Source organism: Pleurodeles waltl, chromosome 1_1 (assembly GCF_031143425.1).
Source record: "Pleurodeles waltl isolate 20211129_DDA chromosome 1_1, aPleWal1.hap1.20221129, whole genome shotgun sequence".
NCBI classification, from domain to species: domain Eukaryota; kingdom Metazoa; phylum Chordata; class Amphibia; order Caudata; family Salamandridae; genus Pleurodeles; species Pleurodeles waltl.
This window is the reverse complement of record NC_090436.1, coordinates 357,314,283-357,329,326: the sequence shown is the minus strand read 5'-3', so window position 1 is coordinate 357,329,326 and position 15,044 is coordinate 357,314,283. Positions and strand designations below refer to the sequence as shown.

The 15,044-nt window shown below is 39.4% G+C and overlaps 1 protein-coding gene across 1 annotated transcript in view; it reads left to right on the top strand.

Moving 5' to 3' along the window:
• SREK1IP1 (SREK1 interacting protein 1) overlaps positions 1-14,469 on the top strand; it is a 120,133-nt gene extending 105,664 nt beyond the window's left edge. The window contains exon 5 of the mRNA XM_069222737.1: positions 13,725-14,469. Coding sequence (XP_069078838.1) covers positions 13,725-13,917 — 193 coding nt within the window. The 3' untranslated portion in view covers positions 13,918-14,469. The remainder of the gene's footprint in view (positions 1-13,724) is intronic.
• The last annotated feature ends 575 nt before the right edge of the window (positions 14,470-15,044 follow it).

Sequence of the window (15,044 nt, the reverse complement as noted above, 5' to 3'; positions counted from 1 at the left end):
CAAAAGATAATGCTGTTCGAACTTGTATTTATGGTTCATTATTTGAAAGTCTTCGTTATTAGGGTGAGTGCTGTAAATAAATGTTTTAAGGTCACACTTCACTACTGACGTTGGTTCCAGTACAAAAAAAAAAAAAAACGTGTACACACATGTTTGAAAAGTTTAGGCTAAGAGGCTAAGTATAATGCTCCCAGAATGCTCTCTGATTATATGCAAATGAAGTGTCATTTAGTAAAATGTGTTAATGCATGCTAGTATTTCCCCAAAATATTTCTAATGGAAAATCAGTGTAACCATTTTCAACACGATTATGGGAAGCATGAAAATAAACAAACACTGACAAAGCCAACCGATCTGACATATTTTTATAAGTCTTTTAGTTTCATCAATGCGTGTCTTGTTTTGAGATGGCTTTTGTAACACTTTATTGTTGTGGGAGCTACCAGGCCCTCAACATTGTAACAAACACTGGCAAAACCCCCCCAAAAAAGTTTTTGAACTCTAAAAGCACAGGTTGCCACCAGCGGCATAACAAAGGCCCGCAGCCGCCCTCCAGGGGGCCCCTTCAGCACAGCACCTGCCCTGAGTGAGTCTGGAGAGGGGGCTCCTCCATGTTCTTTGCAAAGGGGCACCCTCCAGTTTCGTTACGTTACTGATTGCCACTGTAGTTCCTGACACTGAACAAAACTACTTTGTGTGGCAATATGCTCCTTGTGGAAGAGCAGAATGCGATCACTCACAGTAAAGCCAGCCGAAAGAGAGAGAAATAGAAGTTTAATAAAAACAAAATGTCTTTGTTAACACCAGACCTAATTAGGGACCAAGACCCACATGTAGATTGCTTTTTGCATGTCACAAACAGCGACCTTCGCTGTTTGCGACTTGCAAAAAGCACATTGCGATGCACAAACCCAGTTTTGCGATTCAGTAACCTGGTTACCGAATCACAAAACGGGTTTGCGACTCGCAATTAGTAAGGGGTGTTCCCTTCCTAATTGCGACTCTTAGTGCAATGTAGGATTGTTTTGTGACCGCGAACGCGGGCGCAAACAAATCGCAGTTTGCACCCATTTCAAATGGGTGCTAACACTTTCGCAAAAGGGAAGGGATCCCCATGGGACCCCTTCCCCATTGTGAATGTCACTGTAAACATTTTTTCAGAGCAGGCAGTGGTCCTGCGGACCACTGCCTGCTCTGAAAAAATGAAACGTTTCATTTTTCGTTTTTGTTATGCATCTCGTTTTCCTTTAAGGAAAACAGGCTGCATTACAAAAAAACAAAAACTGCTTTATTGAAAAGCAGTCACAGACATGCTGTCTCCAGCAGGCCACCATTCGCGAGGGGGTCACAAATTGCGACCCACCTCATGATTATTCATGAGGTGGGCATTTGCGAAGCCCTTGCGAATCACAGATGGTGTCAAGGACACCATCCTACATTCGGATTTGCGACTCGCAATTTGCAAGTCACAAATCTGAACCTACCTACATGTGGCCCCAAATTCTTAAAGAAAGTCACAAAAGTGCACCCATGGTATATGTCGTACCCCTGTAAAATATTTGTGAACTGTATTTTAGCATGGGTAAATACGATGTGTAGATTTGCTCATGTGAAAATCTATTGAGCATTTGCAAGTTCATTTTCCCTCCAGCCACTTTCTTCCCAACCCTGGAAGAAGTTCTAATTCTGCCATTGTCGGGAGTAAATTCTCCAACCTTTCTTATTATGGGAAAATATTAGAGAGAAGCTGGTAAAAATCTTTAAAACATGCAGGTTAGTAGGTTTGCAGACTCAAAGGCATTCCAGCCCTGGAACTATTGCTTGCTGCCTCCTCCAGCCCCAGTATGCAGATCTTCAGAAAGGTGGCAAAATAAGGAAATTGCTACAGTAGGGATTGAAACTGCAAGTATTCAAGCCCTACTATGGTAGTAGCCCTGACATAATTAGAGAGGCTATTAATTGCTGCCATAATTTGTCGCCACACTACATGGCACCAAAGGGACAAGTAGATCTTTTTACAGGACAAGTAGATTTGAGAAGCAACCTGTCCCCTGGACAAGTAGATATTTTAATAAATTCCACACCCCTGCTGGAGGGAAGGCATCAGGTTGCAATGGTTTTCCTGCCAAAATACATCAGACCTTCATATCAGTCCTTACCCAGCGCTTGCTAGAAGTATATTTGGAGGCCGAAGAGAGTGATGTCCTCGCGCCGCCTGAGGGAGGGCTGCATTATTATGCTGCTTAAGCCTGGTTCAGATCCATCGGATCCTTTTGCCTGTAGACTGCTCACAATTATTAATATGGGCACTGAAATACTATGCAAAACACTTGACCTTCCACTGTGAATGATTATGACTTGCTTAATCCAATGCAGTTTCATTAGTCCATAATAAGGCACATGTCCTCAAATGTCAAGCAATGTGTAGCAGGTCGGGGGGGGGGTTCTCAAACTCCGAGTGTCAAAATTATATTTTTCAGCCCAGATGAAGTCATTAGGTTAATGCCCAGACAAAACACGTGTTGGCTGGAGTGTGATCTGAAGATGTACATGAAAATTCAATTGTGAAAGCAGATGTTTGATTTAAGAATTGCTACAGATTGCTGGACATTAGAGGACGTGTGCCTTATTATGGACCATTGTTTTTCAGCAATCATTGATTGTTGAAGTCAGGGGTTATGGGTGTGTTCCCTGTTAAGTGCACCATCTAGTAATTGATTACGTGCAATATAGTACCAGACTCTTACGACAGTGAGCACCATTTCCCTCGTCAACCACCCACCAGTAAAGTACCAATGCAGTTCCATACCTGGTTGTAGTACTTCCATGAACCTGCGGAACCTGATGCATGAAGTGAAATATAGAGATGAGGAATTAGCACAAGTATCATTAGACATAGCCAAAGCTTTTAACACAGTTAAATGGAACTACCTTACGCAGGTGTTGCAGGCTACGAGGTTTTGTGCACACTTTTGCTCTTGGGTACGTCTCCTTGATAAGTGATCCACAGCCAGAGTACAGGTGGGTAGGCTATGCACTGGCTTGTGGCAGGTGGCCAGGGACACATGTTAGGACTGTCACCCCTCCTCTTCGCGATAGCATTGAGCCCCTTGCAGTTCAACTCCATCAGAATATGGCCAAATGGAGGATTAAGATGGGAGACTTCATTCACTTGGTGTCCCTATATGCTGAAAATACTCTTTTGGAATTCACTACTGATCCCTCTCTCATAAGAGTCTTGTGGCCGTCGCAAAGATGGTGTTTTTACCCCATTGCTTATTCATTATCCAGCAGTCATTCGGCACAATGCCCTAAGCAGTCTTTAGTATCCTACATTCCCTCCTGATGTTGCTGACCTGGGCACGGGGATGGAGTACGGTAGCCAGGACCCACATGTTTGAAGTATTGGGTAAATCCAACGTGTGGCACACTGGTTAGTAGAGGAAGGCACATTGGAGAAGTCCCTTTTAAGGGACACGGGAGGGCGTCCTTCCCTACCTCAACTCCTGATGAAGTGAGGTTGGGATGTAGTCTGTGTACCATATCTGTGGTTCACAGATGCGGATGTTGTTTTCAAGGGAGTGCTGCAAGTGACCAAATCTAGATGAGTAACGGAATTGTTAAATTACCAAAATAAACTTGGTGTCAATAGTTATTTAAAATGCATCTACCACCATTTGTATTAAAATGACTAAAATAAACTTTGCTGGGAAATAGAAATTTTGTATCGAAAAATGTTTCTAAGGCAAGGTAAATGGGCCTTTTTACTTTTATCCCAGTTCAGAATGGTGGTGCGTGTGATGTGAAGCGTGATGTAGGGTGTCACCTGAACCCAGCATCACGAGTGGGCAGCCAAACTGGAATAACTGCCCCTTTCTCAAAGTCTGTTTCCCGTCTAAGCCTTCTAGAAGAATGTGGTGCCTCAGATCCCCTAATCCTGCTGCAGGAGCACAGCCAAGGGTCTCCTGTGCTCCAATTTGTAGACCATTAGCAGCAGGGATTCTGTTCCGCCTTTAAGGGCAGCAAGCCGGATGTGGTTGCATGATTCTTAGCATGGTACCAATGATGAGAAGCCAAAAAGGAGGTACTACATATGGGAAATTATGACAGCTTTTCCTTATATCTTTGTGTATAATTTCCTTTATTCAACCCCCAGCACAATAGGTACAGCGGTGAACAGAAACGTTCCTTGCTCCTTGTGGAGCTCCTTCAAATCCACCCCATACATTCTGAATTCTACAACTACGCTTCTTTATTCTACTGCTATGTTATTTGTAACATTCTGTTGTATGCTACCATTCTCACACATCTTTCCTTTTTTTAATCAGTATAATAAAACTAAACCTACTAATTCATGCTTTACATAAGTGAGAATATTTAATATACAAAACTACATTCAAAATCTACACAAGCACAAACAATGTAAGTACACATGTAATCTTCATACTTTTTCGCTTTGTAAATATTTCTTTTACATCTTTCACTTTGTTTACTCAGTTCAACATTGATATCTTCGCTCTCTTGGTTTCCTGGTCTCATTTCATTAACAGAAACATTGGAACCAATACCTTTACTCACTCGATTTTCTGCCTTTATTTCATTAGTAATGGAACCCTGCTTTCTTCTCGCCAAATTCCTATTATCCTCACAGTCATCCATCCAATCATATGTACATCTATCAATATTACTCTCTTTGCCTTTATCACTTTCATTGTTCGTATACTTGCTTTTAGCTATTCTGCTCAAATGCCAGACTTTTCCATCACTGAGAAGTGCAGAGTTACTGAACAAATTATCCACCCTCATTTCATTTGAGCTTTATTTTGGTAACATATACCATACAAGCAGTACATATACACACATAAATCCATAATTCACAGTACAACGTATAAAAATACAATAAAATCCTCAAGATAAGAGGTTCCACATTACCGGAGCCCAGGGCATAAAATCGCTCCCTAGGTACTCTATCAAAAGATATATATGGCTTAATTGTTCTTAAAATTTCATGGACCTATACCATAAAAATGATTAAACAAACTTGTACTCTGGGTCATGCATATAACACAGTAGAACTTTACCAAATGGGTTTAAATTCCTAAGTCCTTGGCGTTCTCCTCCCCGTGTTATAAAAATGCCTGATATAATACAAATGTATAAGCAAGGAACTAAGAATAAGCAATATTAAATCGATTACAAAACACGATCTGTGTTGTTAAATAAATGGTGTGTTAATATTTAAAAAACTTACTCTAATACGCCTTAATGCCACTAAAAACTTTGCCACAGCACACACCACCGGCTTGTGGGTACTAGTTCTGCAAATCCTAAGGGCCAAATGGCGGTCCCTAATGCCCATGGTATTGCAGAGAGGTCTTATCCAATGGGCCCTTTGCTTTTTATATGCAGGACAACGGAATAAAACATGACTAATAGATTCCCTAGTGTTACACCCCATCGGGCAAGAGTCTGTTGAACTAGCAGTTTGCTTCCACCTGGAAGTAAGATCACGTACTGGTAAGGATCCTAATCTAAATCTTGTGTAAAGTGCACGTGCCACAGGATGTGAAATAATATCAAAAAAGTGCTCAAACTCATAATGACACTTAAATGATAAAAAACTGTCCATCGTGCTACCGGACGGAACAACTGCTAAAATTGACGTTTGAACACTCACCCGGTATGCGTCGTTCAAGATCTGTAAGGCGTTTTTTGGGAGATGCAAGGGATCTGCCCAAGAGGAACCCAACCCAAGTTTGAGGAAACCGCTTTTTACATAATGGCACCATTGAATGTTCCCAACCTGGGGATCTCTTAAAAGCACTCCTAGCCATGTCCTATAAGGGTCTATGGCTGCTGTGGATGAAATCCAAATCCAATATTGCAACAGTCTCAGAGCAGCAATATCTGCAGTTGAGTACAAGTTCAAATCCATTGAGATAGGTAGGGTAGGAGAACTTAAACATAGCCTTAATAAAAAATATCTCTGCTCTTTCTGTGTCATGTAGTTTACCATGGCCCCACAGCTCAGCACCATACAAGGCACCCTCTGTAGCCTGCATTTTGTAAATATCTACTGCAGGTGTGATGGGAAAAGTGGGCGTTCTAGCAGCATATCTCAAAATGCCCCCTGTCTTTTGTTTGAGGGACATGGTGCACTTTGTCAGATGTGCTCACCATTTATGGGAGTTTTCTAATCTAACTCCCAGATAGTCAAAATCAGCAACACGTTCAAGGGCCTTACCATCCAGCACTATACTTTTCTTAGCTCTGAATTTTGGGTCACCAAATATCATGCATTTGGTTTTAGTACTGTTTATTTGTAAGATGTAGTCCCCACAAAACCCCGAAAATTTCTCCAGAAGCCTGGATAATCCAGAAGCAGTTTGGGATAAGAGCAGGGTATTGTCAGCAAACAACAAACACGGTGTCTTGATCCCACCCAATTTCGGAGCGTCATTTAAGCTATCAAATAGATACGGAATGTAAACATTTATGAAAAGTAAGAAAAGAGTGGGAGCCAAGACACAACCCTGTCTAACGCCTTTCTTTATGGGAAACTCATCAGATAATTCTCTGTCCTTCACCCACCTTACTCTGGCAAAACTCTCTGAGTACAGTTCCCTGATCAAGTTTAGCAAAGGGCCAGAGACTCCAATTTTGGCCGAGTTGATTATTGATTGATTGATAACTTAAAATGGGGGACCAAGTCAAAGGTGGATCTAAGATCTACAAAGGCAACAAACAATCTACCACCTTCCATTTAATTGTAAGAAAGCGGAAGGCCTGATCAACTGTGGCCGTCTTCTGCCTAAAGCTTTCCTGCAAATGGCTTAGGGCCCCATTCTCTTCTATCCAGGCTCTGGGCCTACCCAAAACCTGAAAGGAAAAAATCTTGTGGAGATTATCTAAAAGGCTGATCTGTCTATAATTACCCAGAGCCGATTTTTTCCCTTTTTTATAAATAGGGACAATTAATTGTGCCCTTCGAGGAGTGGGGAAAGATGTTACTCTCCAAAATAGCTTTTGAGACTTGATTAATGTAAGGGCCCCATAGTTTCAAATCACACTTATACAGGTCAGATGGAATCCCGTCTAGCCCAGGAGCCTTCCCTGATTTTTGGGCCATAATGGCTGTCTCAGTTTCTTTTCAAGTGAACGGTATGATAACACCTGCCCCATCAATATTATTCATGTGTACACTCTCTACATCCACTAAAGGAGCAAAATCCTGGCTGTAAAGTTTTTAGTAAAGTATGAAATCCAGGTTTTTGGAGGGATATGACAGTCAGGCCTAGAACTCAAATGTTGGCAATCTTGGGAAACCAAAACCGCTTCACATTGGAGTCCTTGGCTGCTACAAGCAAATCTTGCCATATGTCCTCCGCCCACTGTGCCTTGCTAGACTTGATTACAGCAGCATAGTCGCACCTTGCCATCATTATAGCTGGTCTATCCGGTTTTCTGACCCGCTTCCAAAAGGCCACACTTGGCTCTCCTTCAGGTGTTACTAAACCATGAATTTTGTTTGTGCACTCTAGGCTTCCCACTTCCCATGTCTTCCCTGATAAAAAGGGCCTTCAGGGAAGCAAAGAGCTCAACGTGTTTAGCCATAATCTGGTCAGGAGAATGAGGATTGGATAAAAGGGCAACTGTATAACTAGAAACTAAGTCAGACATTCAAGCTACTAAAGCACCTTTGTTCGTGAAAGCTTCCCATCTTAATACACCCTGATTGCTTGCCACCTCCAAGGGGGGGCGTAACTCTCTGGTCTTGTTGATTTGTCTCAGGAACAGGCAACCACCTATCCCATTCTAGCATAAGGGGAAAATGATCGCTGTAACATTGATCTCCCACTTTAAGGTCCTTAATTTCATGCCAAATCCCAACATCAATAAGCAGGTAGTCAATCAGGCTAGTATAGGACCCTCTGGAGAAGGTGGGACGTGCTGGGATATCTGAGGGGAAGCACCCATTTCTTGGCCATAGGCCCAATGACAGCATTAAGTCAATAACCTGCAACACCATTGAGCTATAATTAGGCTGATTACTCAACATGGAAAAAGATGTAATTCCCCATATTGCATCCTCTTTTCGAGTTAACTCTGCAAAAAGGGAATTGGAATCAAAAAAAACATTGAAGTCACTCTCAAACATTCAAAAAATATACTCTCCCCTTTTTGATCCTTTTTCTCTTTCTTCATTTTCACCACGTCACCAGTTCCTACAGGAACTATTTTTGTACCATGTTTATAATAATACTTCTTGTTAGCTTGCTTAGCTAACTTTTTTTGTTTGTTATTTTTTACATTTGCAGGAGACCATTCAACCAACTTGGTTGTTGACATCCATGCCATATCCCTACTTATTGGCTGTCACCCTCCCATCAAAACAAAAGGGCTTTTATCAGTACTCATGTTGTGGGTTACTCTGTAAGCAACACCATGTTAAAAATGTAATTCTTCCTATTCAGATTGTTATTGAAAGCTATTTGTATTGAACCTTTAATCACTCTACTAAGGCACTCCATAAGACCGTTACCAGCAGAATGCTATAACAATGTGGTCTTATGTGAAATTCCATTTCTCTCCAAAAAATATTTTAAACACTTCCGATAAAAATTGTGGACCATTATTTGAAATTAAATATCTAGGTAATCCTTCTTTTAAGAAAAAAAACGTTTTAAAAAATCGTAGTACTTGCTCTGTATCTGCTTTTTTGACTGTTTCAATTTCAGGCCATTTTTTAAAATGAGCCATTGCCACAATAATTTTTTTTTTTCTGCCATATCGTTTTCTGTTCGACCCATGATATCTATTCCTGTCTTTTCCCATTGCATGTCAGGACATGATATGGGTAGCAACGGTGGATGAAAAGTCCTTAATGCCTTATCAGAAATGTTGAATTCCATGCGCTCTCCATCAATTCTTTCTATATCTACACCCAGCCACCAGTACACATTTGTAATCCTTTGTTTCATTTTTTAAATGCCCAAATGTCCTTGTGGGGCAAATTTTCAAATCATTTTTCACAACCTAGCTGGTGGAACAAAGCTGCCTCACCTAAGTTAAATGTAAATTTTCTTCACCTAATTCATTCCGTACTTCCCAAAACACATGCAAGTCATTGTTTAGTTTCTTTTTTCTGGCCAACCTTCCTTAACATTCCTTGGAATTTTTTTGCATGCACTTATTAATGCTTATCTGTTTCTTCCACTCACCCATATTAATACCCTTTAGTCCTTCATCAAATACACCTGCTACACATCTGTCAAATAAGAATTGTTTGCAGTCAACATCAGCTGGTAAAGGCATGCGACTTAAGAAATCAGCTTTTCTGTTGTTCACACCTGGTATGTATTTTACTTCATAATTGAAGTCCAATAACTTGAGGGGCATTTGTGCTATTCGTGGTGAATCCCTTTGCAAACCAGTTGTAGTAAGAACGTTTGTTAAGGGGTTGTAGTCAGTTTTGAGCACCGCATTGTAACCCCAAATGTACTTATGAACATGAGTTTGACCCCGAACACACACTAGAGTCTCTCTGTCAATGACAGCATATTTTTCTTCTGCTGGTGAAAGAGCCTGTGATGCAAAAGTTACAATCCATTAATTCTCATGTTCTTCCATTTGAAAGTGCACAGCTCCCAAACCTTTTTGGCTTGCGTCAGTGGTAACACAAATTTTGTATTTAAGATCAAAACTTTTCAAACATGGTACATTACAAATGCCTCTTTTAAGATTGAAAATGTCCCTTGACATCCTGCAGACCATTCAAATCTGGCCCTATTTTAAGTACATTTCTAATATTATACATTTTTTGGGGGGCAAAATAGTGTACACATTTCAAGTAAAACTCTGGAAAGCCTAAGAAGGCTCTGACATCATCCTTGCATGATGGTGGTGGTGCATTACAAATCTCTTCAACGACCCCCTTCTTAGGTTTCATTCCTTTTCCACTGATGTTATGTTCCAGATATGTTATCTCTTCTTTGGCAAATTTAAATTTTTCAGATTCAACTGTCAGTCCCTTTTGTTTTAAAATTCCCAGTACTTGCCTCTGATTCTCATCATGTTCCTCTCTCGAATTTCCCATATTTAAAATGTTGCTGTGGAAATACATAACTTTATCTATTCCTTCAAATATATTGCTCATGAGTCTCTGAAACATGGCAGCTGCGGACACCAATCCGAATGGAACTCTTAAAAATTGAAAGCATCCAGTAGGTGTAATATCCTGCATTCTGGATGTAATTGTACCTTGTGAAATGCAGATTTTAAATCCAATGTTTAAAACCTTTGTGCTTCCTTAGTATTTGCCAACATCTCATTGATTCTGGGTAAAGGGTACTGGTCTGCCAAAATTTGTTTGTTTAATTCTCTAAGGTCAATGCATAGTTTGACCTTCCCATTAGACATCTGACAACTATAAAAAGTGAAACCCACTCACCCATTTTGCTTCTTCTGTATTACCTTTGCTGACTATATCTTTCAACTTTTGTGTAGCTTCTTCTCTGACATAGAACAGAATATGTCTCACCTTGTGTATACATGGTTTAGCCGATGGTTTTAACTGTTTTGTGACTAAAATCTTTTAATAGCCCCACCTTGCCTGAAAATACACTGGAGAATTCACCCAAAACTATATGTCAATGTCCTTTTCCATCTGGATAGTAAGAACCGGCTCTGCACTATTGGGATCCAACATTACCCCTAATCCACTTTGATCGTACCACCCCTTTTCAGTGACACGTAATTTGCATGTAGCTTTTTTTCCTTTAAATGTGAATTCATAGCTTCTGAAACCAATCAAATCAATATTCTCACCTGTATATGTTTTAGCTTTCATATCGGGCTTTTCTAGTGTGTAAAGTGGAACTTCTCCAAAAATTCATCCCACACATTTTTGTTGATCGAAATAGTGAACCTGAATCCGCTACCACCTCTACAGCCACACCATCAATCAGTAATTCACACACAGGTTTTTTTCTAACAGTGTGTTCAACGTTGAGCACATCATACTCAGTGCAAAAAACACCATCAATATCAGAGTCCTCCTGAATTTCTGTCCTCTGAGTTATCTTCTTCTTGGATGAATGTCACTTTGTTTTTCTTCCACTTGCACACTCTTGCATTGTGTCCTGCTGTACCACAATTGGAACATTTTGATTACGTGCCAGACATTTCTTGAAATACACCAAATACCACACCTGTAACATTTTCTGATATTTTAATCACTCTTCTTTTTAATTTCACTCCTACTGGAGGAAGGTGTGTTCTGGCTGTAACTTTTAGAGGACTAAACTCCACTCTTATCTTTTTTTACAGCTTTTACTATGTGAAGTTAACTATCAATTTGAGACTCTTCCACCACAGCTTTAGCACATCTTCCTGTTAATTCAGCTTTCTTCACAAGTGCTGTGACATTCTTCAGAGGAGCCTCCCCATTCACCCATAATTTGTCTTGAATATTGTAATTACTGGAATGCATTATAATTTGATCACATATCAGTTCTTTTTGCAAACCAAAAATCAGCATGTTATAGCTAATTGTTTAAGCACTGCAACATATTCTTCCACGTTCTCATTTTCGCTTGTTTACATTGAAAAAATGTATATCTGTCTGCACCACACATACTACAGTAGAAAAATGAGCGTCCACATCTTCTAATGCTTGTGTAAAAACATAACCATCCCATCTTGCCTGGCTTTTTTTTTCAATCAGATTATACATTTTTACACCACCCGGACCTAAACTATGTAACAACACTTTCCTTTTCTTTTCCGGTGTAAATTCCTCACCTTAAAAGTGTCAATGTAGTTGCAAAAATACTGTTTGAAGTCCTGCCATCACATAGTTAGTTCTCCTTTAGCTAGCAAAAACATTTGTACAATTCATTGTACATATGTTTGCACCATTTTTTTCTTAGATAAACGAATTTGATACTGAGTTTTTTTTCAGTTGCAATGTAGCCAAAACATCTCAACTAGTTCACCATCTCGAATAGAAATACATTATATAAAGTTGTTGATGATAAAATAAGTGGTGGGCTACACAAAGTGCCGTAAGCTGATTTCAACTGACTGCCTGATGATTTCAAATGATATTTTTGATTGCATGTGATTGCTGATGTGCAAGTACCTCAAATAGTCTCAAAGAATATAGCACTATTGAGCTTGAAATGGTTTAATCAGTACCTTTAATTTTATTAAATACGCATAGTGCTGACATTCTTACTTTGTTTTGTTGTAGCATATAAATACAGTTTGTGTCACAAGAAAAAATCCTCCGATGTATGTGCAGCACACCCGATATGCCATATTAGTTTTCTAGAACGCTAATAGCTTTGCTAGAAAACAAAATGCTGTGTGCAATGTATGACACATTCAAAATGGCAGAATATAATGTGTTCTGTGTGACAGGGTCACGTTGTCCTCTGTGCGCATGTGCTCTGTGAAGTCACTGGTATGCACCATATAATCCTGTGAACCGCACAGTTCGAACAATGCTGCTGCTTGAAATTGCCGCTGCAGCATCCATCAATACGTTTCCTTAAAGCTTGAATTAAATACAGGAGCAAGGTACTTACTGTTGCTAATTCTGTTTCCTTTATGGCAATAGCACCAGAACCTATCATTTTTTTTACTCGCAGGCAGCAACTTTTCCTGATTCTGTTGCTATGCTTTTCACCGTAATGCTTGTGCTGGGGTTGAAGTTTTCTTTTCTTGTGGAATACAGTTGTTTTCACCTCATTGCCATTATCGTAAATTATGACATCTCTTCCTTATATCTTTGTGTACAGTGTTCGTTACTCAAACCCCTGTATCATAGGTACTGTGGTAAACAGAAATGTTCCTTGTGAAGCCCCCGTATATTCTAAATTCTACAACTTTGTTTCTTTATTCTGCTGCTTATTTAATCAGTTCTAACATCCTATTGTGAACTATCATTATCACACAGCACCTAGGTAGGCAGTGCCCTTTATTTACCACAGACGGGTATACATGACATGACCATTGGCACCTCACCCTCCGGTAACTAACATCCATATGACCTCAGAGATATCAACCTTCTATGAAGCGGACCTCGCAGGGACGAACAAGATGAAAGATTGGACATATTCCCCCAAAAAATCCCTATGCTAAGGATAAACATAAATCTAAATTGCTGTTCTCATCTGATCCTATTTGGGTATTGTATAAGGAACTCTGATGTGATTTGTAATTTAGCAAAATCTTACACCCTTTTGTGAACTTTATATGCAGACCTGAGAAGGAGGTATGTAAAATCAATTTTCAACATTGTAAGTTTGCGCAGTAGGTTAGAGGCCAATGATTATGGCAGAGAGCAGGCTTATTAAAAGGTGGCTTTTGAGTGAAGCTTTCCAAGTAGGAATAATGCCATGTGATATAAAAAAGGAATTGAATGATATACATTTCTGTTCTGGAGAACTTCCATCGCAAACCATTAATGTAAGAATAACATTTAATACAGTTGTAATTAGGGTGAACACTAAATTACATGTAATTTTGTGTATTAAATATGTGATTTGTGGGAAGAAAGGTTACTTGTTCTTTTTAATATTGCAACCATATTAGCATAAGCAAATTTAAAGTAAAGATTAATCAACTGACAAAGAATTCCATACTTGACACTTTTAGTTTTATTGTTGCTGTGCCCGGTGAGATCACTAAAGTGTTTGTTTTCTGTTTTACGTTTTAAGATCGCATTCATCAAGTGACAGTGAAGATGATCGGAAGCATAAAAAGCAAAAAGTACTAAAGAAAGAGAAAAAAACTGAGAACAAATATAAATCCAAGAAGAGCAAACATCACAAAAAAGATCGAAAGAAAAAAAAGCGCGAGCGGCATTCCTCATCCTCTTCTAGCACCTCCACATCATCTGAAAGCGACTAAGTGATGAACTCGCTGTGCCATTATTTCATCACTTACATTTACCAATGGCAGTAATGTGATTTGCTATCTTATTTTTTCATGCTTTCAATTAAAAGGAAACTAAAAATAATCTTTTCACTCTTTCACACAGACATAATTTGTTTTGTACATTTTATTTACAATATCTATTGAGTTGAAACAGTACTCAAAAACAAGAATATGCCTTCCAGTTCAAAACACTGAATTGCAATAAAAGCCACAAAGTTGATAAATGAGCTGCTTAAGACTGTGGTAATTAGAAAACACATGCACACAGTTAAATCGCCTTATTAGGTACAAATTTTTTTTAGAGACGCACGTCTATGTATGAATGACTCCAACACTGCAAAAAGAGACAATGTGCTGCCTGTGAGGTAGGCCGAGCATGCTTCTTGCACCTCTGATTGAAGTTACGGACTGGATAATTCCAATCAGTTTTTATATTTTGAAATGAGATGTATATGAAGCCTCCTTTTGTCATAACTTCACTTGAAATAGCTTGGCACCCATAGTCAATTAAAATGTCCTTATTAACCTGGTGTTTTTGCCTTTTTTTATGTGTCATTAATATAAAAAGCCTGTATTGTACAAACATACAGCAAATTATCAGGGCCTCAATTCAGTTAGGTTTATAGCAGAGGTAGCTAGTGAGCAGGATTAGTCCACACAACTATTATTCATGTGAAATAAAACAATCCAGCAGGTTTGTCAGGTTTTGCAACCACCTTTATGAGTGTTTTTGTAGACTGCCTGCTACCATCAATAATGCCGCTAAGACATTTTGTTTCTGCTGTATTGCTAATTGTTTATTTTGTTGAGTGGATTTCTTTTTTTTAAATGAAGCTTCTTTGCCAATTAGGGAAGTTGGATTTGGTCATTTTCTCTGTTCTTCCGGCATCCTTTTTTCAGACTTTGGACAGGAGATCCCAGACCCTTCATGCGCTGGGCTTCTCAAGTTCAGAATAAGTGAGAAAACAAGTCATAGGCCATGTGGCTTTATTGAAAGTTCAGAAGGCCTCTGGTTTATCTTGGTGTTTTGGGTTTATTAATTGAGTTACTCTCAAGATCTAATGGAGTCGCTCTTAGGCTCAAGGCAGAAGACAAGGTAT